The 24,855-nt window shown below is 40.7% G+C and overlaps 1 protein-coding gene across 1 annotated transcript; it reads left to right on the forward strand.

The window, feature by feature from the left end:
- Positions 1–5,243: 5,243 nt before the first annotated feature.
- On the forward strand, positions 5,244–18,368 carry LRRC38 (leucine rich repeat containing 38; the record flags this gene model as incomplete). The annotated part of the gene is made up of 2 exons (XM_084300059.1): positions 5,244–5,871; positions 18,115–18,368. The coding sequence occupies 2 exons, from the start codon at positions 5,244–5,246 to the stop codon at positions 18,366–18,368; spliced, it is 882 nt and encodes a 293-aa protein (XP_084156185.1).
- Positions 18,369–24,855: the final 6,487 nt, after the last annotated feature.

A 24,855-nucleotide genomic window follows, 5' to 3' on the forward strand; every position in this document is an offset into this window, starting at 1 on the left:
GGACACGATGTGTGCCTTGACTCAGTGAAGCGTAAGCCCAGAATAACAACTTTCGTTCACAGAGAAACATGCTTAATTAGCTGCTCACAAATATGAATGAGGATGGGCAATTTTCTGTTTAATTCTCATGTAAGTAATGATTTCTTGTGATATCTGAATCCTTCATGTGTGTCTGCACTGTGATTGCTCTCTCTTTTTTCTTCCATTGTTCAAGCTGTTCTGGGAAGTTTTGAGCATTCTTAAGAGGAGAGCTCGAAGTTTCTAAGGGAAAGATGCCATTCTTCCCCTGGAGCTATTTCTTACTGTACTAGGCAAGGAGTTTAATAGATTTTTTTTAGTTTCCTACTGTTTGCCATGTTATAAAACTGGCAGCACTCTAAATGTCTAGGAGCATCATGGCTTGCCACTCTCTGTTTTATTTGAGTTTCTCTTAGTGATATCCTGAACAGAGAGTTAAAGGGATTGAAAGCCAGATCCTTGTGACTTTAATCCAAAGCCTGCCTACTGTTACGCTTATTCAAGTCACACAACTGAGAAGAGATGGTGGAAGATACTTTTTTATTTCCTCATCCTCCATGAAAGGATTTGACACAAAACCTCCTTGCTCATTTTCAAGGGTTAAATGAGATGGATTTGCTTTTTTACATGCGTGTATACTTTATCATAAAGAATAACTTTGGTAGCTTCTGTCAGTTCCAGGACTGCAGTGTGCTAGATACTGTAAAGTAATTAAAAATAAAAAGGATAAAGCAGGGATGCTCACTAGTTGTCTGACAGGGAAATTGTTACCCTCTTTGTTTCATAAGCATGTGTTTTTATACTGATTGTGTCCCTCGCCTTGGGGGAGCCAAGGGAAACAAGGATCATCACTGAAGAGCCGATAGTTGAGCTTTGATCCATGTGGAATCCCATCTGTGTGGAGAGAAGTGTATTTATTTATTTTTGGCATCACCTCCTCATTGGGAGGTTTGTGCTTTTTAAAATCTCTAAGAAGTAGAACTTTGTACTGGAAATGGGTTTGGAATGCAGGTAGGAAAGCTGTGACAGCTTTGCTTGGGAATATTAAAGAAGCACATCTTATAAACAAAGCTTTATTTCTGAGGCTTCTCACAGGTGGAGCAGCTCTGTGTTATACTTCACTGTCAACTGAAGCCAAGCAGAATCTCCTGATGTGTATTTCCTATTGTGAAGTTCTTTATCATTTCCTCCAGATTTGTTAAGCAATTGCTTGTCTGTAATGTGGTGTCCCAGTTACTACAGCCAAAAGATACAGCAGAGCGTGCAGGTAGAATGAAATTCCAGTGCCAGCAGTTGCAGCAGGCAGTAGGTGTGCGGTTTGGCTCCTGTGTCTCAGTGCAAGCAAGGACCTAGAGGCTTGCTTTGTTCCCTGCATGAACTTCCCTTCACAGCTCCACGCATCAGTGAGGCTCGCTCTGTGCTCCTGCTTGTTTTAGTAAACACCTCTCTAAAGGGAGCACCTGAGAGAACACCACCACCAAAATTATCTATCTCATTTCCCTTCTTTAAGTGATTGTGGTGTCTTTAGGAGGCCACTGGAAGAGGAAGCAATGAAACTCAGGAACTACAGGAGTATGGTAAAACTCACTGATAGCTTCTGGTAGGAGCCCACAGTGCTTTTGGAGTGACTGCTGTCCCACAGGGCACAAGAGGGTGCTGTGCACTTAGCAGATAGCTGGCCAGGCCCTGTATATAGTAATACAGCTTACTGTATCCAACTGATGCAAATAAAAGATTAAAGAAATAAAGCTTTGCTATCTTATTAGGTAGGAAGCTTTTCAGAATCTTCTTTGTGTCATCCAAAGTTGCCTGAAATGTCTGCAAGTGAGGGAAGCTTCAAAAAGATTAAAGAGAATTTCTGTTCTTTGAGGGAAGCAGGTGAGGTACGGAAATAAGCAGGAGCTAAGGAAAGAATGGAGCTGAAACAGACAAACTGAAACAGGAAATGTTATACAGAGGAAGACAGGTCAGAGAGAAACTCAGAAATCCACGGTGGCAAGAGGAAGGTGTCAGACCCTGGCAGGTGGCCTGCGATGGCAGGCACTGCAGCTGGTCCTGTCTGGCAGAAGATCAGTGCTATGTGCTGGCACTGAAATGCTTGTTTGCCTGGATGCTCTGCCTCTGCTTGACAAACCAGTGGGATATCTTGCCCAAAATAATAATCTGTAGCCTCCTACCAGCCCCTCCACAAACATCTCGGACAGGAAAGCTCCACAAATATTGTGGAGAAATTGCAAAATGCATGCAAGGGTGCAGCATTGCTGTGAAAATAGTGTTGCTTAGAGTGCTTCCCCTATATCAGCAAGAACACACACAAGCAACTGAGAATGGGAAGGTCCCTTTCATACAGAAAGGAGCAGGAGTTGGAGCAAGGGCTGGAATTCAGGGAAGCTGAGTCCTTTTCCTACCACTGCCACTAACGTGTTCTTGGATCTTTCACAAATCATGCCTTACTGTCTGGAGTCTCCCATCTGTGAAATAGGCGTAATAATGCTGAGACATCTTGGAAAAGAAAATGTCAGGGTCTGATTTCGAACATTCGATAGGAAAAAACAAAGAGTCTGCACAGGGGAACCCGTAAGTGCTGTGTATTGATAACTTCACTGGAGAACCACCTCAGAAAATAAAGTGAGGTACATCATTACTGCAAGACACCATGTCAGTTAGGCTTTCCTTACTGACAGTGGTAGGAACAGCTTTACCTCTGACCTAAAGCCTTCACTGAGTTAGAGAGGGGAGGAAAAGCACTGAATTACAGCAGGGGCAAATGTTTGCAAGAATGGCCTTCAAAGTTTACAAGGCATCAATTCTGCATGAGAAACACCAGTCGCGGGTACTTGTTCTTGTCGATTCATTGGATGAATCCTGACCACAGGAGTTATTTTGCGTGTCCTTTTTGTTCAGGGGTAGCCTATCAGCTTTCCACTTCCTCTGTAATTTAAAGGTAAATATTTTAAATCATCATCACACAAATGTAATTGGACTTTCCCCTAGTGATTTATAGAGGCAGCTATGCCCATTTCTTTCTGGGCAACGTCTTAACAGATATTCAAAACCTGAATGGTAGACACGTGGAGCAGGATGTGTGTTATGGGAGGGGTCTAGTGGCTTGTTCGAGGTGGTTTGGCCAAAAGACCCCTGAACTAGAAAGACTTGGAAAGACTCAGTGCATTGCAAGATGTGACAGAGAGGGGCTCAAGTCCCTCGGTCACACTCCAGCTCCAGAGCCCATTAGGGAGGAGTTATGTAAGAGGTCTGGTGATTTTGGAAGGTTTTGATTATCTAAGGTGGTTCTGTGTGTGCTAGAAAATCATCCCTGTGTAGGGTTTTCTCAAGTGCTTGTGTGTGTGTGAACTTGTGTTTGTTTTGCAGCACAGCTGCAAGTGCTGCCTTGGCTTCTGTCCCAACCATCACTGTTCCCTCTTTGTGCCCACCCTGGTCTTCCATCCAAAGTTCTCTTTTAGCAACTAGATTTCATCCTTTGTGCATCAGGCTGGTACTCTCAGCTCCTGCTGCGCACCTTCAGCAAGCACTGCTGTCATCAGAGATGCTGGGACCAACGAGAAAGGCTGTGCAAGGAAACAGAAGCATGCAAAAGGTATGCTCCCTGTGCTCACCTTAAGCCATAACACAAAGCCAAAGTCTTGTGCAGCGTAACGTGTTTGAAAAAACAGTGATATTGTGGCATTTCACTCATAAGTCTGTAATAATGCTAAATAGCAGAGTGACACAGCAGTGCCTGGCACTGTCTGGTGGAGCAGATGCATGGAACAGCCTCACCTTCAGATTGCTGTTTAAGGAGGGTCTTTACTGAATGAAAGGGGAAGGGGAGGGGGCTTCTCTTACAAAAGCAGTGCCACTCACTGAAGGAGAGGGTGGTAATGCTTTCTGTATGTAAATGTAACTCTTGGTGTCGGGAGGATATGATATCTTAGATGGAATTTTTTGTACCCTGTCCTGAATGAATGCTCTGAATTCAGTTATGTACTCTGAACTCAGTTATGAAATGACCTTAAATCAACATCACTGGCCTCTCTTTGACCTGGGGATGAGCTTGCCAATGGCATTTGAGTTTGTGCTTTAATCTGCAGGATGTGCACACCAAAATACAATCTGTCTTTTTAGAAAATCCTCGTTCATAGCACATAGGTGTGGCCCAAGCACTAGAGTCCCATTTCTGTCTGTATGTAAAGAGGGAGTGATGGAGTTAAAAGTTAAGCTTGCAGCTGGCAGAGATCCTACCTTTCTGGGTGTGGATTTGGGGGTGTCACAAAAACACAGATGCCTTCTTGCAAAATCATCTCTGCTGATTGAAGCAGAGAGGCAGGAGGCAGGCGGATTGATTGTCAAATATGTTTTTTGCCCTGCAAATGAAGAAAATCCATTCATTTTTAACTAGCTGAAGATCTGATCCATATTTTTTGCTTTTATCTGGCCTGAAGGACATTACTAGTGCCATATTAGAAAGTAGTCATTTCAGTTATTAAAACAGGAAAATAAACACCCTCATTTTTGAGACCATATTCTTTGTTGCCGCAGTAGATTATTCTCATTGATTAAAAGATAATGAGTCATTTAAATAATGTTAATGTGCTTGCCCTAAAAGCTGGCAAGGCACCCAGAAACAGCACAAGCTATTTCTCCTTGTCTTTGCTGCTCTTCTGCAACCTATTTTACAAATGAAAGAGAAAAGAGACTGTAGCAGCCAGCCGGATCCTTCTGACCCTCACCTGCTTTTCTGTCGGGTGTTGATCACTTTGGTGTAGGCAGATATGAAGAAAGAAAATCATTTTTTTCATCAGGGTGCATTACCTGCAGGGCTTTTTAAACATAAGCTCTTGCTGCCAGAGTCACAGGATTAGGTGTGATTTCCCGTTTGCTGGAATATACAGCAAATATGCTACCAGGCTCTCCGCTTTTTTTAGCTCACAAAAGCAAGGGAGTCCTTTGAAAGGTCCTCGGCTTACCCAATCATCGGTCTTTCCCTCGCATTGTACGGCATTATCATTCTCTGCCAGTGTAAATCCTCACATATGCCTGCCTCCCTCTCCCCTTCAGTCACTGTCTCCCTCCCCCTGCCGAGCCCGCTGCCATCGGATCGGGGCTGATATGTGATCTCCTGGAGACGAGCACACACACACACGAGTCCCAGGCACTGCTGCTCAGCTAGGCAAAATGTCCTTCTCTTAGGAGTGGTGCTCATCACAGCTTCCAAATCCTTGACGATGTTGCCATGCTTTCCTTTCTGCCTTCTGCCTTTTTCTGTCTTTGTCTGCCTGCTCTTTTTACCCGGGGGTCATTTTTGTCCTGCTGTCTGTAGCTGTATGGACTACCACACCATAGACTGCCGGGATCAAGGACTCCCAAGTGTTCCTAATCCATTTCCATTGGATGTACGGAAACTTCTTATAGCCGATAACAACATTCAGGCGATACCAGCTGACTTCTTTATCTTTTATGGAGATCTGGTCTATTTGGACTTCAGGAATAACTCCCTCACCTCTTTAGAAGAGGGCACTTTTAGCAGCTCTACCAAACTGGTGTATTTAGACTTAAGCTACAATAATTTAACGCAGCTTGATGCTGGGATATTCAAGTCAGCAGAAAAACTGATCAAACTGAGCCTTGGAAACAATAACCTGGTGGATGTGGATGAGGCTGCTTTTGAGAACCTGGAACAGCTCCAAGTGTTAGAACTGAATGACAATAACTTACAAAGCCTCAACGTGGCAGCCCTGGAAGCGCTGCCCTCCCTGCGGACTATACGCTTGGAGGGCAACCCTTGGGTCTGTGACTGTGACTTTGCCAACCTTTTCAGCTGGATACAGGACAATGCATCCAAGCTCCAGAAAGGTAAAGCTCGGTGGCTTACAGCACAGTGTGCACGTTGCTTTGTACGTGTGTCTCGGAGGGAAGGAGGGTTGTTGGTCAAACTGTCTGTGCGTCCTGCCTGCAGTGACCTGAGCTGCCTTCTGGTCGAACTGTAATTGCATGCTTTCAGCAAAAGAAGCCATTAAAATGATGTTGGTTTCTTTTTAGCAGCAGGTCTTCCTCCCAGTTAAGAAATAAGCTTTAAAAAATAAGCCATAATAATTTCAATTTATAGACTAAACTCACCTAGGCAGTGAAGGAGCCTTTTTAAATTCATTGTGCCCAGAGCTGATTCTCTTCCAGACCTCGGTTTCTTTCTACAGTAAGCCCTTTGAACAGCTAAATATTCTGTGCCAGCTCCTTAGGAAAGCTGATTTTCCTCGCATTTTACTCGTCAGCTACAAAGCTGCTACAGAGGAGTTAAATCCACAGTTTATGCAGCTGTGGTTGTCAGCCCTTTCCCAGAACTATTTTGTTGTGATGTTCTGAAACTCTGTTCAATAGCATGATTATGGTGCTTTTACTGAAATAGCACTGCTTCCAATATTAGGAATAAATTAAAATGGCTCTGGAACACCCCAAAATACAGGATATGTAATTCTGGTATTTGGGCCAGCAATTTTCAGAGGAGCATGGACAAGGAAGATTGCCACGTGTCCCTGGGAATCCAAGGTTTTGCTCCTCATTTCCCACCTGACCCCAAAGCCATCCTTAACCCAGCTTTAGCAGGGGATCACCTCGCAGTTCTGCCTCCCAACAAGCACTGGAGCAGAAACTCCTGCCATCGAGCTGCCCAGCTGCTAGCAGAAGGGCGACCGCTGGGAGCACAAAAGCTTGTAAGGGCTGCCAAGGATATACAGGTGTACACGAAATCACTGGGGTCTGGGCTTTGTCCAAGGGATGATGTCCCTGCAGAAGGTGGTGAGAAGTAAAAGGCTGGGGGAGAATCTCAGGAGAATGGGCTGAGATCGAGTAAATTGTTGGTTGACTTCAGATGCAAAAAGAGAAAAACACTGCCCAGGAATTTCAGAGGTCTTTTGTCTCCTCTCTTGACCATCAGTTTGCAATCACTTATTCAAGCTCTTTCTATGCTCATGACCTTGGGTGGCATTTTCATTATACTCATCTAGGTTGCCTTAAATATTCTTAGCTGTAAATAATAATAATAGTAATCATAATAATAATAGTAGTAGTAGTAATAATAATAATAATATAATGAAGTAATTTGAGGGAAAAGTTTTTTATTTTTTTTTCCTGTCTGCCTCATTGAAATCTTTACCCTTTGTGCACCAAACCAAACCTTGGCTGTTCCCCCACCTCCCCAGTGCTCTAGTGAAAGTTCACTCTGTTTGAGCCAAGTATTTGCCCATCCCTCCTGCTGGCTCCCCATGCTTTCCATCTTTTCGTGAACTTTAAGCTCCTTCCCCTTTGTCCAGACTGAGTCTGCTCAGTTAGAGCCTGTTGCAGCCCATCTCTCTTTCTTTTCTGTCCTGTCAGTGTTTTTTAAGCTTATCTGCACTTTTTATGACTGGAAATCTCAAGAACCTAAGTTTTTCCATATCATTGTCAGTGTTCCCCAGCCTCTTGCAAGCTTACAGATTTTTTTTTTTTTTTTTAACAGTATTTTAGCTCATTTAAAGCAATGGAAACTACATTTCAGTCAAACAAGCGAAAAATAATAATTTACTAGCCTGTTTCAGTTTGGTTTAATTTGGGAAGACAAGGAGGAAAGAAGCAGATATTTAAATGGCTGCTTTTCATAGCTGCCCTCCTGCCTATTGCCTAAGCAAATGCTCTGCTTTGCGTTTCGTCCCAGGTCCAGATCTACCGATTTCTTTGCAGCCAGTCATGTTGGTGAGGCTTCAGAAGAGCACGCAAACTCAGCATCTTGATTGCTCCTTGTGAGCTGCTGTCACAAACAATGCTGGCTGCCTCCTTTCATAGACTAGTACAACATTATTCCTGAAGGTGAGGGCAAAACTAATCCCCAAAAGAAAAGACCCTCTCGGTGCCGTTTTAAAACAGTATGGCCACAGTTGAGTGCCTTTTAAAACAACTTTCAGAAAGTCCACGTAGAACTAATTCTTAGGATTGGGATTTGATCATGTTTTATACACGGTTATCAGTTTTTAATGAAGTTGCAACATTTTACCGATTAAGAGCTCATCATGTCAGCATTATTTGTCTGCTTGTACTTGTCCAAAGCCCTGTCTGCCTGGCATTTCTGGTGGTATTACCTCTTCCTTGGGAGGAGTGGGAAGAGCAACTCAAAGACTCAGCATTCAGACTCACTGGCTTCCTCATGATACTGCTATGAGGTTGGAGGCAAGTATTCTTGCAGCAAACACATCAGGATAAGTAGGGCAGCAGGCATTGTCCGGAAACACTGCAAAAAAGAAATATACATGTAAGAACACATTTTCAGGGTCCAAGAAAAGAGCTTCCTTATCTTGGCTGTATATTTGTCTCTTGTAATGCTGCAGAAGCTCGAGCATTTCCATTGCTCTATGAATTGAAGACAGAAGGATGGGAAAAAATGTTGGCTGGGATTTTTCTTTGCTTGATTTTCCTTAAGAATATGCAGTGATTTATGCTACAGAGCAGTTTAGTGACAGACTGATGTTCCCCAGCCTTTAAATGACAAATTTTGTGACCTGGATTTACTGAGAAGGGAAAGAATATGGAAAGGTGAATGACAGAAACTTGCATCAGTGATCCCCAGCGTGTTCACACAAAGTACAAAGAGCCGCAAAGAAGCTAAAGGCTCTGTACAGTGTCATGTGTGTCTTCTGCTGGTTTGGGATGCTTCAGAATGGACTAGGAAGGGAACAGGTATGCCAAAGTGGAAAAGAAACACGCTCCAACCATCCTGTGGATGAAGTAGGATCCAGGCGTGCAGTTGGAAGTGTTGCATGGCAGTCCCTGGGGAGCCAGAACCAGTAGCAAGAGAAGATAAATGGCTGGGAGAAATGCACCGGCAGGTTTATGTATAGGGAGTTCATGTTGATTCTTCACTTTCAGTGACACTTAAAATAGTTTAATGTGCCCTGTCTGCATGTCTGAGAGAAATCACTCAAGCTGGAACTGTTTACGAAACCTAGCCACTGTTCCACCTTTTAATTTTAGCACTGCAGTAAAATGTCATGCTGGTCAAACCTGCCCTTGTTTTTTGCAAAAGAAACACCAGCTTGCTTTAAAAATCGGAGTTTTGTCAATCAGAACAGAAATCTTGATAATTGATCCTGAAACTCTCTACCTCTGCAATTAAGGCCTCTAGAGAACTCAGTGATCTGAACAAAAGACATACTTTAACTCATTAGCTTTGCAAAAGCCAGGTCCACTTTCTTTCTGGCATGCTACCAGAAAAAGCTTGTGAAGTTACAACTGCTGCTGACCTGCCTGACTGGCTGACTGGAAAGCCTCTTTCCAGCTGTGCTGCCTTTGCAAATCTAGCCTGTCGCTGCACACAAGCAGCTGGGATTTGAATCATTTTATAGATCCCAGCATTTATGCATCCAACCTAAATTTCTAACTAAAGCATTGATTGGCAATAAGGAACTACTCTCACACGCCAAATTTGCAGGCAGACTTAGTGAAGAAACTGCCCTAAAAGTTTTGCAATGAAACTTGGCATGCTACCTGCTTTAAAAAAAATAAAAAAGCAAATATATTTTTCTGTTTGTAAGACAGACAGATATCAATAATCGAATTTTCATCATCCTTGAAAACCAAACAACATTTTTACCCTTTTGTTTGATTAATAATGGATTAAAAAAAAAACGAAAGAGTGTGCATAATGCAGTGCAGAGGAAGGAACTGTGAAGGTCAGTGAAATGATGCTAAGTGGAGGACACATAGCAGTTGTTTTTTTCCTAGAGAAGACACAAAGTTTTCACTGTAGGTCACAATGAGACAGTTAAGTTGTAAAACTTTAAAAGATTTTCTGTGGAAGGGTGAGTTTGATTTCAGAAGCATTTGATAAGCCTGAATGGCAGCATGATGGTTGATGATGCACATTAAAAGCTTCCCAGTAGGAGGAGTATGGAGATAAAGAATACTGGATAATATTTATTTATTTATTTATTTTTAAATAGAAAAGCTTCTGTAAGATCTCTGTCCCCTTAAAGACAGTTGTCTTTCATGGAAGGTTTTATTCCATGGTGGGGCAAACAAACTCTCAGAACAAAGAATATCTTGAAAAAACAGAAGTCTAACTTGGTCTTGAATGTGTTGTTCAAAGAATTCAAGGAAATCACACATTTGAGATGTATGCTATTATCTTCTAGTTTCTACTTGCATGTATTTGTTCCACAGAATCCTTTTTACCTTCTTGAATTTTACAAAAAACATTTGATAAGCCTGAAGTTCTCTAAAATGGGAATTGAAGAAGGCAGAGGAAGAAGAAGAGGGTTTGTTAGGAATCTGACAGATGTAATTAAGAAAAATATGATAGAAAGCAAAAAAGGTACTGAATAAAGGGGAAGGATGATTATTGGTTAAATATATTTTGTGCATAACACTTCAAAGCTTTGAATTTAGTCCAAGGAAATTTGCCATTATCCTTCCTTCCTTCCTTCCTTCCTTCCTTCCTTCTTTCCTTCCTTCCTTCCGTCCGTCCGTCCGTCCGTCCGTACATCCATCCATCCATCCATCCATCCATCCATCCATCCATCCATCCATCCATCCATCCATCAAGTCACCTTTGAGATTTGTGTTTTCTGCTGTGGTGGGAGCTGGAAATCTTACAAAAATACTCACCAATTTCTAACGTATGGAAGGGCTTTCTTCTACTTTCAAAGTTTGTGTTCTGTATCACATTCTATCTTTCCTATAAATGCAATTTTCCTTTCCTGCCTTGTCTCTTAACCTAATTTTTCCAATAATACTGCTTGAAACTCTGGGTTCATCCAGCAGAAGGTTGTGGGCGTCCATTACCTGCAGAACTGAGTTTCAGAAATGCTGCAGTTTCATCATTTAAGTACAACAAGCTTTGATGGAATAAGTTTTTGGTGAAAGGTGCTGTTTAGAGTGCGTGACACTACAAAAGAAATTTCTCGAGTCCTTCTGAGCATCTCATCTTGAAGGTAATGGATTCAGTTAAAATGCACATAGCAAAAGCAAATGCAGTCAACATATTAGAGTGCTTTGTAGAAATCTGCTGCTGATTTTTACTTTCTGTGAACATGCTTTGGGCAGCTGTGCCTCGTTTGCTAATGACTAATGCATTTTTAACACGTCTTTTAATTAGTGCTTGAGTATTCCTCAGTGTGACAGAGTGTCTCCTTTCCATCATCTTACCCTCGTTTCTTTCCTTTTTTTTTTTTTTTTTTTGTCTTCTCGGTAGTTTCTTTGTAAAAAACATTTCAGGAAGTTGTGCAGAGTCATTCATTGCATGAATGAAAGGTTCTGGTACCCTTTTTATTAAAACAGTATTAGATAGACTTGAAGCAATTTACTGAGAAGTTTTTGACTGATCATTCTTATTTACACACTGACATTTCCAGAGAGACTTGAAAAATTCATTCAGGATTGGCCAGAGATGGAATTCCTTGTAGGTTTTTACTCTCTTTGATAAATGAAGGCAATATATGTTTTGAGTAAGATGAGCTACAGGGGAGGACTGCAAAGCCGATGTGACAACATGAAGGCCATATCTAGGATTGTGTTTTCCTCCTCATTTAATCAATTGTTGCTCCACTTTGGAAAGTTTTGTACACAAGATTACAGATCCTTAAGAGACCCAGAGCATTTTTTGAGTGCCAGTATTGGTACAGATTCTATTTAGCTACTTTTAGGACTTCTGTAGCTGGTACCTCCCCAGTACGGACGGATAGTTAAACCATGGTAAAGTGCTGTGTTTCCATGTAAGGACTGTCCATGCAAAGAATAGGAGGGAAGGATGGTAGTGAGAGGAGAGGCAGGAAAAAAGCTAAGAGCAGGGGACGATGAGACTGTAATCAGCCTTCTGGAGCTGGGTGCTTGAACCGAATTCAGTACAAAAAGCAGTAGTTATGAGATTCAGAAGTGAATCAGTGCAGTGAGAATGGAATGATTTTTGTAAGCCTGTTTAGAAAGGCTGTGCCCGAGGTGATCATCTCTTGGTTCTCCACGTCCTTTTATAATCCCATTCCAATCCAAGATATACTACTAAATAAATTTATTCTGTAAATAAAAAAAAAATCACGCTTCTGTAGTCCAGGCCCTTAGAGTAGCCCTTAGGGGCTTACTGAAGATGGTAAACACTGTCTTCAAAACACAGCATCATAATTATATGTGAGTACAAGCTTCATTTCACCTTCTAACCTAACTAAAAGCTGGTAACACAACTCAGCTTTTTGTGAGTCCTCTTGACTTACCATTCTTTATCAGTACCTATGTTCATCTGCTATGTAGACAAGGCTGCCTTAATTTCATGTACTAATATAGAACCAGAGCAAGCTTTTGCTAATCAGGACAGACTGTTCTGTCCATTACAGCTCAGTTCTTCCTGGGATATCATGCACATGCTAGCACATCACTAGTACAGAACATTATATCCAGTTTTTGGAAAGGAATTAAAAGCCCTAAAAATGCCCATTCAGCAGCTTTTATTCTGTTCATGCAGAAACTCCTAATATAAATAAGTATACCTAACAAGTGCAACAGATCTGTTTCTATATATATGTATATATATAAAAATACATAAGGTGATATCCAAGGCATTTTCAGTAAAATGATCTGGCTGCCACTGCCTTTTCGCTGTTTCTTCCATCCAAAGGTTTTTTGGAGTACTTCCATCTCTCAGGATTTCAAGATGTGAGGACAGTTTGCAGCGTGGCACCTAATGTTAAACTTGACAGTTTGCTTCAATGGCTAAATATAAAGTACCTTCTGATGTTAAACTAGGAGACTCTAGGGCATTTGGCCATTAAAAAAATTTATTTAGAGGTCTAAATATAGGCTTCAGGTTTTTTTAAGCCTTACTTTTCTGATAGCTTGAGGCTAATTTTAATGAAATTCCATATCTCTTCAGAAGCAAGGCCTCTCTCACTGCTTATTAATAGATCTAATACATTAGTGATGATGTTTAAGTCGACTAAAGAGAACTATAGCTGGAGGGAAAATACCATACAAGAAATAAAACACCACACTTAAACATTTCAAGTCCGTGTAAACTACATTCAGTGCCATGGGAGAACAGCTGAATTCCACTCAAAAAGGCAAATATCAATTTTATTTTTCCTAAAATATTTGAGTAGCATATTATAGTGCTCTTACAGTTACTGGAATGAATACATTTACATTAAACACACATTTATGGCTTGTTTCATACATTGCTCTGCATGTATTCCTACATGTATTCTTGTATGTACGAGTGGGCATTTTCATAATCTCATACTACTGTGCATTGCTGTACATTGTTATATTAGATTATACATAATTATATATATATTTCTTTTAATAGTTGTATTATGTGAAGTCTACAAATACCCAATAGAATTGGGGCTTCCCTTTCTTTTTCTTTTTTTAAACTCAACCTCCAAAATAGAGCAAGATTTCCCAGTTACAGACGGTTGACAGGCAAAGCCCACAATATTGAAGTAATAATGAATTTCGGAAGTTGTCCAATAAAAGGTACAGTTAGCATAGGTATTAAGAAATCATGACACAAGGAGTCCTGCAAATAGTTAGATCGACCTGTGTAAGTGATATGTGCTGCTGCTTGTTTTCAGCCAGTGGAATATAAAACAAAGGCACACCTCACAATGCAGTCAAAATATCAGTCAAACAAAAGACCAAACAAAACAAGCAAAGCAAAACAAAACAAAATCCCCTGCTTCTCCCTTTAAAAATTATGGCTCTAGAGCTCCAACAACTTCACACTCCCCACGTAACTTAGATATCTATTCCTCTGGGAACAGACCCATATTTCAACCCATTTTTTCAGTATTTAGAGACCAGCCTATGCAGAATCTAGCACCTGGCCCTTGACTAGGATTTCAAAGCATTCCCTTTTTAAAAGCAAACAATTCATTACAGCCTAGCAGTGTAGTGCATCTGCTTCTTCAGAGGACATAGCAGAAAGTAAGAGCGCGTGACATTGTCCTTGAGACAGCTGGAGTTTTTACAGATAATGTGCTGGCCCTGACCAAAATAACAAGCTGTATATTTATAACGTGCTCACACTTGTTATTTCATTTACAGATCTGTTTGGTATGAAGAAGCAACTCTTTGAACATGTTGTGGGAGCAATGAGATATATATAACTATCATCAAAGGTTTTCTTGCTGCAATAAATATTGAACCTCCTTGTGATACCCTTTACAAGAAGCCTGACTGATTTTTTAAAAGAATAAATTAAACAGGTTGTACCGAATTAAAAGTGCATCTATATAACAGAAAATGATGTAATTCAAGTGGTCAAAATGTGTGAAAGCCGACCCCTAAGGTTAAATGGCACTGTCCTCCTCTGCAAGTCTTGTGTGGAGGGTGCTCGTGTACCTGGGATTACTTTCAGATTACTTTCTGCCTAAGCAAAGAACAAAATTGGCCATGTTGCTAGGCACGAATGTAACAGGAGAGGTGGAGCACGTAACATCAGTGCTGCACACGCTGGATGCCCATGTCTTAAGGCCAACCTACTGTTAGTAACACAAAGAAAGTTCCATACTGCTCTGGAAGGAAGCAGCTGAAATGGCATTGTTTGTGTGTTGTGCTAGGCAGACATGCCTCGACCTTCACATTGTGGTGTTTTCAGGTAAGCAATTGGAAGCTCTGGTCTAATACTGGCTGCATTATCGTTAGGAGGAGAAATTCCTCGTGTCACTAGAAATAAAGCTGCTAAGCTTGCTCCTATTACAAATACAGGCCCTTCCAAGTACTCCAAATTCTCTTTGGGGCCAAAATAAAAGGTTCTGTTAACTGTATTGGGGTTTGCAATAGTGTCACAACACAGCTGAAATACCCCCAGAAGAAACAAAAAAACAAACCAATGTTCACTGAGCAGGATGGAATAATAAACGTTCCTCTCTCCCTCTGTCACTGCTGTGTTTCCACTGCGCTCTGCAGTCCTTCTAGCTTTCCAGGATGATTTCCAGTATGATTTTAGCAGACTGCCTTGTGTGTGGATAGAAGTCAGTTCATTCATGTCTTGGGCAAATGGTGCATATGCAGGGTGGGTGAAGCATTAGCTGGGAGCTAGCAAGGCCTCTCTACCGGCCTCTGGTTTATGATGTTGTGTTTTGTCTATTGGCATCTACTGTTTTCAATGACTAAGACATCTGAAAAACAAACAAACAAACAAACAAACAAATCCTTGAGGCTAAGCTAGCACCTTGGAGTGTTGAAAATTAAAGCAAGTAGAAAAATTGTATCTTATCTATTTGGTTTGAGAACATGACCTAGATTTCAGTACCAATTGCTACACGGAGAGAGAAGAGCTTTTTTATCTCTCTCCATTGTATAATCAGACTCAAAATCAGTACAGTACACTGATTCTCCTAGCAAGAAATATCCTCTCAATGACTTGGTATGTTGGCAATTCTCTTCGGTTTGTATTCTGTGTGCTGTGATGTTAGGTGAAAGCATCCGGGAAGAGGAATAGAGCTCAGAGCCTACAGGTTCCATTTAGGTCTGTGGCAAAACTGCTGCTGGTAACGCTGATGAACAATTGGGCTCTTTTCCCTCAAGGATCATGAGCAGATGCTGCAGCAGCAAGTTATTTCTAGAGACAAGGGCTGCAGTAAGTAGAGCTGTTGAGAATGCTAGTTGTTTTTTTGTTTGCTTGGTTTTAGTTTTGTTTTTCCTCTCTCTCTCTCTTTATAATATATTGTTTTTCTGCCTTCCTTGTGAAAGCTTAGATTTCCTACTCCAGCTCAGCAAGGCCACTGCAGCACAGAGATAATTTTAAAAGCTGGCAGATGAGGACACCAGAGAATTTCTTTCACAAAGTAGAATTTTTTATGCTCACCTGTGCAATCTTTCTTTAGACACGCTGAGGACACAGCTCAGCTGTTATGAAAATAGCAGTGTTGATAAGAACTCAGCAGTTATTAATGGTTTGTTTTACAAAATGAAGTTTTTTTGTTGTTGTTGTTGTTTTGTTTTGTTTTTATGCTTGCTACAAGTGAAATGGAATTTTAGATGGCATATTCACTTAGACCAGGCTTTTCAGCCAAAATATTGCTATGTTCTTTTCCTATTAGCAAGGAACTCCTCTTCAAACAATTTTTCAATAGGTTACACTCATTTTCTTGCTGTTTCTATGCAATAGCAGTAACTGCTTTGATTACCCACTTCAATTTATTGAAAACTGTTCCCTTTTTTAAAAGCTAACTGGAAAGACACAAATCTTGGAGTTGAAGGCTATGGCTTTTCTCTCCTTCCTTATTTCTTATGGCTTTGAATAGGAAAAGTGCCCATTTGTGTCCTCTTTTGTTTGTCACTCCGGGTCTTCCCCTGGAGTTGCTGTTCTCAAGTCTAGATGAAAAGAAAATACGGACTCGGTGCCAACAACTCGAACTTCTGGTTCGTACAAAGAGCTCTGTCACAAGCTACAGAGTGCAGGAGTGTGTACTTCCTCTCGCCATCTGTGCAGTCACAGGCACACTCCAGTGCTCCACTGTGTCAGCCTGTGCACAAGGCACGGTGTGTGTGAACACCGCAGGTTCCAGATTTCCAAAAGGCTCGGAGAGTGTTTGAAACCGGGTGGCTCCACTCCCTTGCAGGCCAGTTCCACAGACAAGAGGTTTCAGAGGTCTGCAGAGCAAGTTGCCTCGCCATCTGCCACGCAGCAGCAGTGTGCTCCAGGCTCAGGGAAAAAATGTCGCCTGTATTCAGGTGGCAATTTGCCTAGAGGAAGCCGTTCAGCCTTGGGCATGCTGACTGTTGTCCTGTTCTGCTGGCAGCTTTCATTAGGTTGTGGGTGAGAAAAGAAGGAAAGCAACAGAATTTTAGGCAGATAAGGCAGATACACGATGTCTTTTAGAGATCAAAATTTCATACAATCAGCATTGATACCAGGTCAAATAAGTCAGGGTGATGCATCAAATGGATCCCCAGCTGACTTGGCTAAATCTTCCTCTCAAATTAACGTAACAGCTAGGCTGGATCCAGATAGCTAGTCAGATCTGTACCACGAGTGCTAAGAGCCTGGGTTTTGTAATAAAACATAATACACCACAGCAACTCAAGCACAAGAAAAAATGGAATTTGTAAAAAGCAGAGGAAACCTTATTCCACATCCTCTCTGCAAAGTGGCACAGCTGTGCAATGGAAACACCAAGTACAGTGAGTGCTCACAGCAATGCAGAGTCTGAAACCGGGATCCCATTTTGTGATCATCAGCAGACAGTAAGTGTGTGTGTCCGGGAAACCAGCAGCAGCTCGCATGTCATTAATACGCACTTCTTGTACATCCTCCTTACATTCATATACTCAATAGCAAGATAAAAGCTATCTTGCTGACTGTGATACAGACTTCATTCACTTCGTGTTCCATTCCAGCCCATTAATATACTCTCCTTATTTTCCCTGGTGTGAATGAAGAGGGAATAGAAGGCCTTTACTGCCTACTACCAAATTATATTCTCAGCATTGCTTAAATTTTGATTTTTTTTTTACTTTTACTATGAAGAACCCACCTGTAGGCATTCTTCAGTAGTGCATGAAGGAATAATATCCGTTAGTCTGTGTGTCTTATAAAAGTGTTGGAGAGAAAAGGTTGAAATCAGGTCAGAGTCAAACAAGCATCCTTTAAGCCTAAGATATTTTTTTTTATTTTTTTTTTTATTTTTTGAGCAGAAGAAAAAGACAACTGTAGTTTTGTGCATGGAAAACAAATAGTGTAGAAGGCACTTAAATGTGGAAGGAAACTCTGTGTCCCTTTTATCCTGTGTTGGAGTCTGAATTTGTGTTCAGAAATTAGTAGAGAAATACTTCTGAGTCTCCAGGCATACTGGGTTCAACATTCACACTTTTAAATCCTCAAAATCAGAGCCCTAGGTCATACCTCATGGAAGAGTAAGGGTGAAAATATTGTAATCTCTTGAGGGGATGCTCAAGGGGGCTATGTAATGGCTTTTAGATAGTGTCAGATTTTGTTCAAATTTTTCCTGAATTTCATACAAATTCATAAACCTGGAATTAACCCTTAAAGTCTTTCTTCAGACATTCAGTATCTGTCCAGAGCAACAGAAGGATTCATCAATATTCCTCTGATTTGTTTCCCTCTCCTCTTCTTTGCAGGTCTCCATGAAATCCAGTGCTCCCTGCCTGTAGAAAATAGAAGAATCTTTCTGAATGAATTATCTGAGGTCAGCTTTAGTGAATGCAAATTTAGTTTGTCATTGACGGACCTTTTTATCATCATCTTCTCTGGAGTCGCAGTCTCCATTGCTGCAATTCTATCAAGCTTCTTCCTAGCAACTATAGTACACTGCTTCCAAAGATGTGCTCCCAGTAAAGATGACGATGATGATGAAGACGACAGTGAGGACTGAACTTAGTCTATATACTTAAATCTCCTTGGTTTGTAAGTTCATCATCAATGTCTAGGAAGAAAACTAGACTAAAAGCTTTAAGTATGAATTAGATGAAGTCAATGTTTAAGGTTGCATTCTAATTTTGTGAAGGTCAAAGGTAGGAATTGCTGTTTGCATCTGAGGCTGTTAGTTTTACTTGCATATGTATCTTGATGCAATGAGATCAGACTAATTTCTATGAACCTTAATCAAACAGTGCATTTCAGTTTGAAGGCTGGAAGAAAAAGGAAGAAAGGGGGGAAGAAAATCTAGTGTTTTAAAAAGACTAACAGCCTCCACATTGTCCATCCGGTCAGATGCAGATTCCTGCAAGCACTTAATAGCTTGTTTCAAATGCACTTTGAAAAGAACTGACTAGATGGAGGCATTTCAGCTGGAAATATGGAAGCAAATTAAAACCTTCTTTCCTAGAAGTAAGCAGTGGGAGATTCTAATAACTCACACAGTATTTCAAGTAACAAAATGCAATTAAAACGATTCCTAGAACTGTAGAAAGCATAGGAAGGTTGGCATTTTCCCTCTATAATTGTTCTCTCTAAACATTAATTCTTCTTTTAATGGCACAGTTGCAGGCATCGTTGAGCCAAAACTCCTTCTCTATAGGTGAAATATGGCTCTAGATCTGAGTCATCCAATGCAGCTGCCTGGCACCTCTTTGATTATGGCACAAATACGGACTACAAGATTCTTTTGCATTTTCAGACACATTGAAGTAAAGGAATTCCCATCCCTGTAATGCTAGGCCCAAGGAACTGTTGCAGTATTCAGTCTGTTTAGTTATTTTAAAGCACTAAGGGCTATATTCTGCTCCTGCTTATACTAGAGTAACACAACTGAAGTGAACACCGTGATCCAAACTGGCAACTGTATAAACAAGAGTGGAATCAGGCCCAAGATATTTCTGACTATTATAGATTTGTCAAAACTTGAGCTCTTCTATATAACGGTAGATATTTTTGTTAAAACGAAAAGAGACATTTATTACAAGTGATTTTTGGAATAGTGCCGGACAGCTTTTTAGGATAAGTATATTTTTAAAATATTTGTAATGGAAATATTTTTTTAAAGCTCTGTGTATTTGAAGTATTATCTAGAATAGCCATGAGGGCTTACTTACACTACAAAATAACATAGTAATAGCAACCTAAGGACTGTATGCTATTATAAAAAAATAGAACTGATAAAAAGTAGCATCTATTTAACTACTGTAAATGCTATCCTTTCTTAAAATCATTCTGATTATAATATTGCCTTGTTCAGTCAACATGAATGGACTTTATGGACAGTTGGTTCCAAATCTCTTGTATCTGTCACACTGATTGTTCAGGCAGACAGGAGTGAATACACTGTGTGTGCTGAGGGGTACTATGGTCCAGTAGATGGGGTACAAGATTAGGACTCAGGGCACCTGGGTATTGTCCCTGTCTAACAGCGACCAGCTCGAAGACTTTCAGCAAATCACTTTTTCTGTCTGTGCCTCCGTTTTCCTACCTATGAAATGAAGAACTATTTATCTTTTTTTTAAGTGCTTTGAGATATACAAGGGGGAGGGAGGCACTGTATAGGGGCTGTGTGTAATGATTATGTATGTAAGGCTGATGCAAAAGTTACATGACAGATCTAATGGGATCTCACATCAGCACGACTTAGCTGTGGAGTCATGACATCAATGGAGTTACTCCACCGGCTAACACAACTGGAATGGAGTTTGCACCACACTGAGGTTAAAACCAGCACAAGGGTATTTACTTCTGTTAGCTCTACAGATTATTCAAAGTGACTTAATGCTACCATTGTTAAGATTATTATTTCTAAAAACACAATGGAACGGAATTAAGTGGGACAGCAAGAGGAGATTCTGTATCAATACTGTCTTATGTTATTCTTTCAAAAGAAATGAAATGACATGACTTTCACTGTGTAGTGCCATGTTTAAAAATAACACAAATATATTTATAATTTCATCATGGGCTTTCATGTTTATTTGTATGTAAAAACAGTAAAAGAGGGGTTTTGCAGCATGGTTGGAAACATACAACTTGTTGCCTGGTGCAGTTCATGCAGTACGCTCCCTTTGCAACAAATATGGATATGTTATCAACAGTTTTATATTTAGAGCTGTGCAAATGGTTCAGTGGTGGAATAAGAAACTGGGTCACACCTTTCTGTCGGCAAGTTTTATTATGGGCTCAAAGCTTGCATCCAATTGGCAAAATGATCTGTCCTACCAAACTTTCCAGTGAGATGTCAGTGAATGTTTCAGCAAATTTCTACCCATACTTTAGACACAAATTTATGGTGCTTTTTTTTCATTATCCTGTAAGGTTGACTAATTTTGCAGAGGTCTTACCTCAAACTCAACTATTTTGACTGGGTTCTGCTCTTACTTGCAGGTTCATCCTACCATGATGCCTCAAAATGAAGATTTAGATTTGTGTAGAGTTTGTAGCATTTTGTTCAACCCAACATAAAGCCCTGAAAGCACTGATTTTATTTGGATCTTAGCACCCCTCAGAACAGCAAGGAACAGAGCAAGCTGACACCCACATAATCCAGTGCAAACTGAAGAGCAAGGCTTAGGAAAGCTTTATTTATGAAGCTGCCTTTCTGGACGCTCCATCACATCAAAGTAATTTTGCACAGTATGTTTGTTTGTTTTTTTTCCATATATGAAGTTTTAATGATGTCTCCCCTACTAAGTAATGTATAATTCATAAGTATTGAACTCTTCCAGTTAGCAATATTTATTTATTGTAGGCATCAGCTGTAACATACTATTAATATTGATTTTCCATATTTGTAATTACTAGTAAATGAGTCAGAACTTGGATTTAGATCCTATTGGGATTTTTGTTATTTTATGTTATTTTATGTGATCTTCAGAGCAAAATATTCCCCAGCAAAACATTAAAAGCAAATTTCACCATGAATAGAACTCTTGAAAAAGTGGCCTGAAGGTTGCGTTATTAATGCAATCTGAGCTCCACAAAGGTGGTAGCTTGGAGGTAATCCCATCTCCAGCTTTGTGGACGTGAGAAGTCTTCTCGTGTAGGGATCCTTCTATGGATGGGATCCAGTGAGTATGTAATCTTCTCAGACTGCAGTAACTCCCATTAAGATGAGTGAAGTTGCACTTTTTAAGTGTAAAAGCTGAATTTAGCTTCCCGTGCAATGCATTGCTAGCTCAGGAAACACTGTCTATACATTGTTATAAACGTGCAGTAGCAAGTTTGTCTTCCTTGACAGTCTTCCTTCTGAAATGGTTTTTAAAATAATTTTTGTGTTGGTATCTCCCACCGTCAGAAGTGAGCAGGCATTCTACCTGCTTCAAGGAGAAGGAAAGATACTATGCATGACCCAAATAAAATGTTGCCGGCTCAGAGAGCCAGGAAGCAGCTGTCACATTGCCTGCAGATACATCTCCTTGATGAAATGCTGGATCTTGGTATGCGTGAGAATCCAAGAAATGTGCAAGAAAGCAAATCTGCATAATGTAATTGAGATACAGACTGACTTTCTAGAAGCATGCACATTGGTTTAAGAAAATGTCTAATCCACAGAATATTAAAATGAAGATCACCTGAAGCGACTGTCCAAACCTAGCATTTCATCCTCAGTCAGCCAGTATCTTTCTGAGGCAGCTTCATCCCTGCTGTGATTCTCACTCAGATGTGAATATTAATGGGTCAATTTTTGGAGCAGCATAAAAATACATAAAAAGTACCTCGAAGGGATGGTTCTGGAAGCTCTTAAAGAGGAGCATACTGCTTGTCTCCCTCAGATGCATACTGCAGGGTGAGCCACTGTACACTGACAGCTAAAATCTAGCCAGGCATACTTAGAGATAACCAAAAACGGTCTTGTCTGTTGGCTGTGCAAAGCACTGTGTGTGCAATCACCTACAAATGTGGATAGGATTCAACATGCTTGTGCGGTAGGGAGAGGGGGTGTGTGTATCACAATACTAGAGCTTGCTGTAACTATCACCCCTGTAGACAGCCTCAGTGGAACAGCTGAAGCCTGATAGGGATGCTGAGCCTGAGACAGTCCTTCATCCCCAGTGGAGGCCCCTCTGTACTGGCTTTCAAACCCATGGGAGCAGCTCTGTGCAGGACCTTTTACTGATTCAGCATGTGCTGTCTGCCTACTACGTGAGTAAATGAATTTAGTTTCCGAGGGTGCTACCTGGCACGCTCCTGACTTAAGTCCGTGTCCCCCAGAATAAAGGAGCAGGGTTTTGGGTAGTTTCTGAATCCCATCGTTCTTGAATGTACGCTGACCGATGTTACTCTGTGTGGTGTAACCCGTTTTTACTGACCTCTAGTGGCAACCGAGACGCTTTACTGTGGAGGTAAGTCGTGATTCGTTGTGGTTGGGGTGTCATTGAAATGCTAAATCCTCGCATACATTTTCCATAAAGAAACCAGAAATATACAGTAGGCAATCAAATTTCTTGGTGTAGAGTAGGATCTGCCATAGACTCTGAGTACCAAGCAGCCTGTAACACACACAGGTCACCAGAAAGTTATTTCATGTCCCACCTGTTAATGTTGGAGCAATGCAACCATGTCATAGAATTTCAGAAAGTAACGACAGAATAACCTCAAATACATCATCTGGCATCATCCAGTGATAAGTTAAGCTTTGTAATAAAAATACTTCAGTTGCTAATAAGATTCCTACTCTCATCTTGCCACCTTCTTCTCCCATTGTGTCTTGTCTTCTGTGTCTTCATATCTTGTCTGTACCTGGAACAACAGAAGCCCAGCCTGGTACTGTTGCTGCATGGTACGGCAACACAAATCACCAACAATAGCCAGCAGACTAGGAAGAACACAGTTTTGTTTATACTCACCAATCATCCATGTATGACTGCAAAGAGTTAGCAGGAAAAACCTCTTGATTTTAAACTGACAGAGGGCAACAGGAGAGCTTCTGTTGCAAAGCAGAATGCCCGAATTATGATGCGTCTCTCTAGTTCCCATCAGCTCTCACACCCCACCCAGAGCTCCATGAAGCTGTGTGGAGTTGTGTAACATTGGGTTAGCAGACATAATGTGCTTTTTTGCGGTTGTCAAAAAACATACAAGTAAACACTTCAGAGCAGGCTTCTACTGTTGTTTTTGTGGGAAGTGAAAAGTTTGCAGGGAGGTTAGCAGCAAATAAGGAGTGAAGAAGGTTGGGTTAGAGTTGTTCAGTAGAGTCAAGTTTGCTTCAAAACAGCATTGTTTTGATTGGAGAGCTGCTTTTTCTCCAATTCCTGCTAGTAGTGGTGAGTTCTGAAGGTTAGCCAGTTCATGCCCAGGTATGAAATAAGACAGCATTTTAAAGAGTATTTCACACAGAAATGGATGCTGATAGTTTTTAAAGTTCACTGCTCACAGGTGAAGCACCAATTGCCTTTTTGAAGGCTTTAATTTGAAACTGCAATGTGATGTGTGTAGTAATAGGCTGTACAAAAATCGGTTGTCTGATCAACCCAGAACTGAAAGTAAGAAACATCTGTAGAGACGATGATGCTAGCAAGACATGCTTCAATTGTTTCACCAATATGTGAGGTCACTCCTCCAAGCTGACATCACTGGAATGTAGTGCTTGGACACTGACAATTCCTTTTTTTTTTTTCCTCCTGGTCATGCTACTCACCGCGAGATAAGGAAAGCACAAGATAGGTATTGTACACCACCTTACAAGCTCCCCTATGCTTGGAGAGTGAGCAAAAAAATAATTGAGCAGTAAATCCAGCTTTGTGACCTTTGCTTAAAATCTAAATGTGATACAGTCCAGCTAACTAACATACCCAGGCAGTGGTGTTGTGCAGTGCTATTGCTCTTTAATTAGTGTTGAAAGACTTTACAGCAGAAATAATGTGTAGTCTTCATGGTATTTAACAGGGAATTAAATGACTGTGAACACATTTGACAAACAGTTCTAGTCTATTTTTGCCCACCAATTTTTCTCAAATTGAGTAAGTGTCGCTCTCTTAAGAGTAGATTAGGTTTGCAATTTGCAGTGGGTTAAAGTATTACTCTTTATCCTTTGAAGATCTGGCTTCAAATGTGAATTTGGGTCACAGGAGGAAATGACCAGAATAAATCCCTTAAAGGTCATTTTGGTCAGTTGGGCAAATGCATAGAGATGTCCTTATTAACAATATAAACTGTATACTTGAAGAGGAAGAAATGTTTCTCTGAACTCCAAAAGATTCCATATAAACATGGCCCCTAATGGTTTTAAAAATGCAAGGTTTTAACTAGAGAGATGAGACAGATGTGCCATAAATATCATTAAGGGGGGAATGAGACATAATGAGATTAAGGACCAATATTTTGTAGGTGACTGTTATTTTTGATTTACTTATTTCCTTGAATACTTACCATAATTTTAACATGGTGATGTTAAAGCCTACACACTGGCAGCGAAGAGTGGAACAGTGGCAAGCAAT

The sequence above is a fragment of the Netta rufina genome (assembly GCF_964035555.1).
Source record: "Netta rufina genome assembly, chromosome: 22".
NCBI lineage: Eukaryota > Metazoa > Chordata > Aves > Anseriformes > Anatidae > Netta > Netta rufina.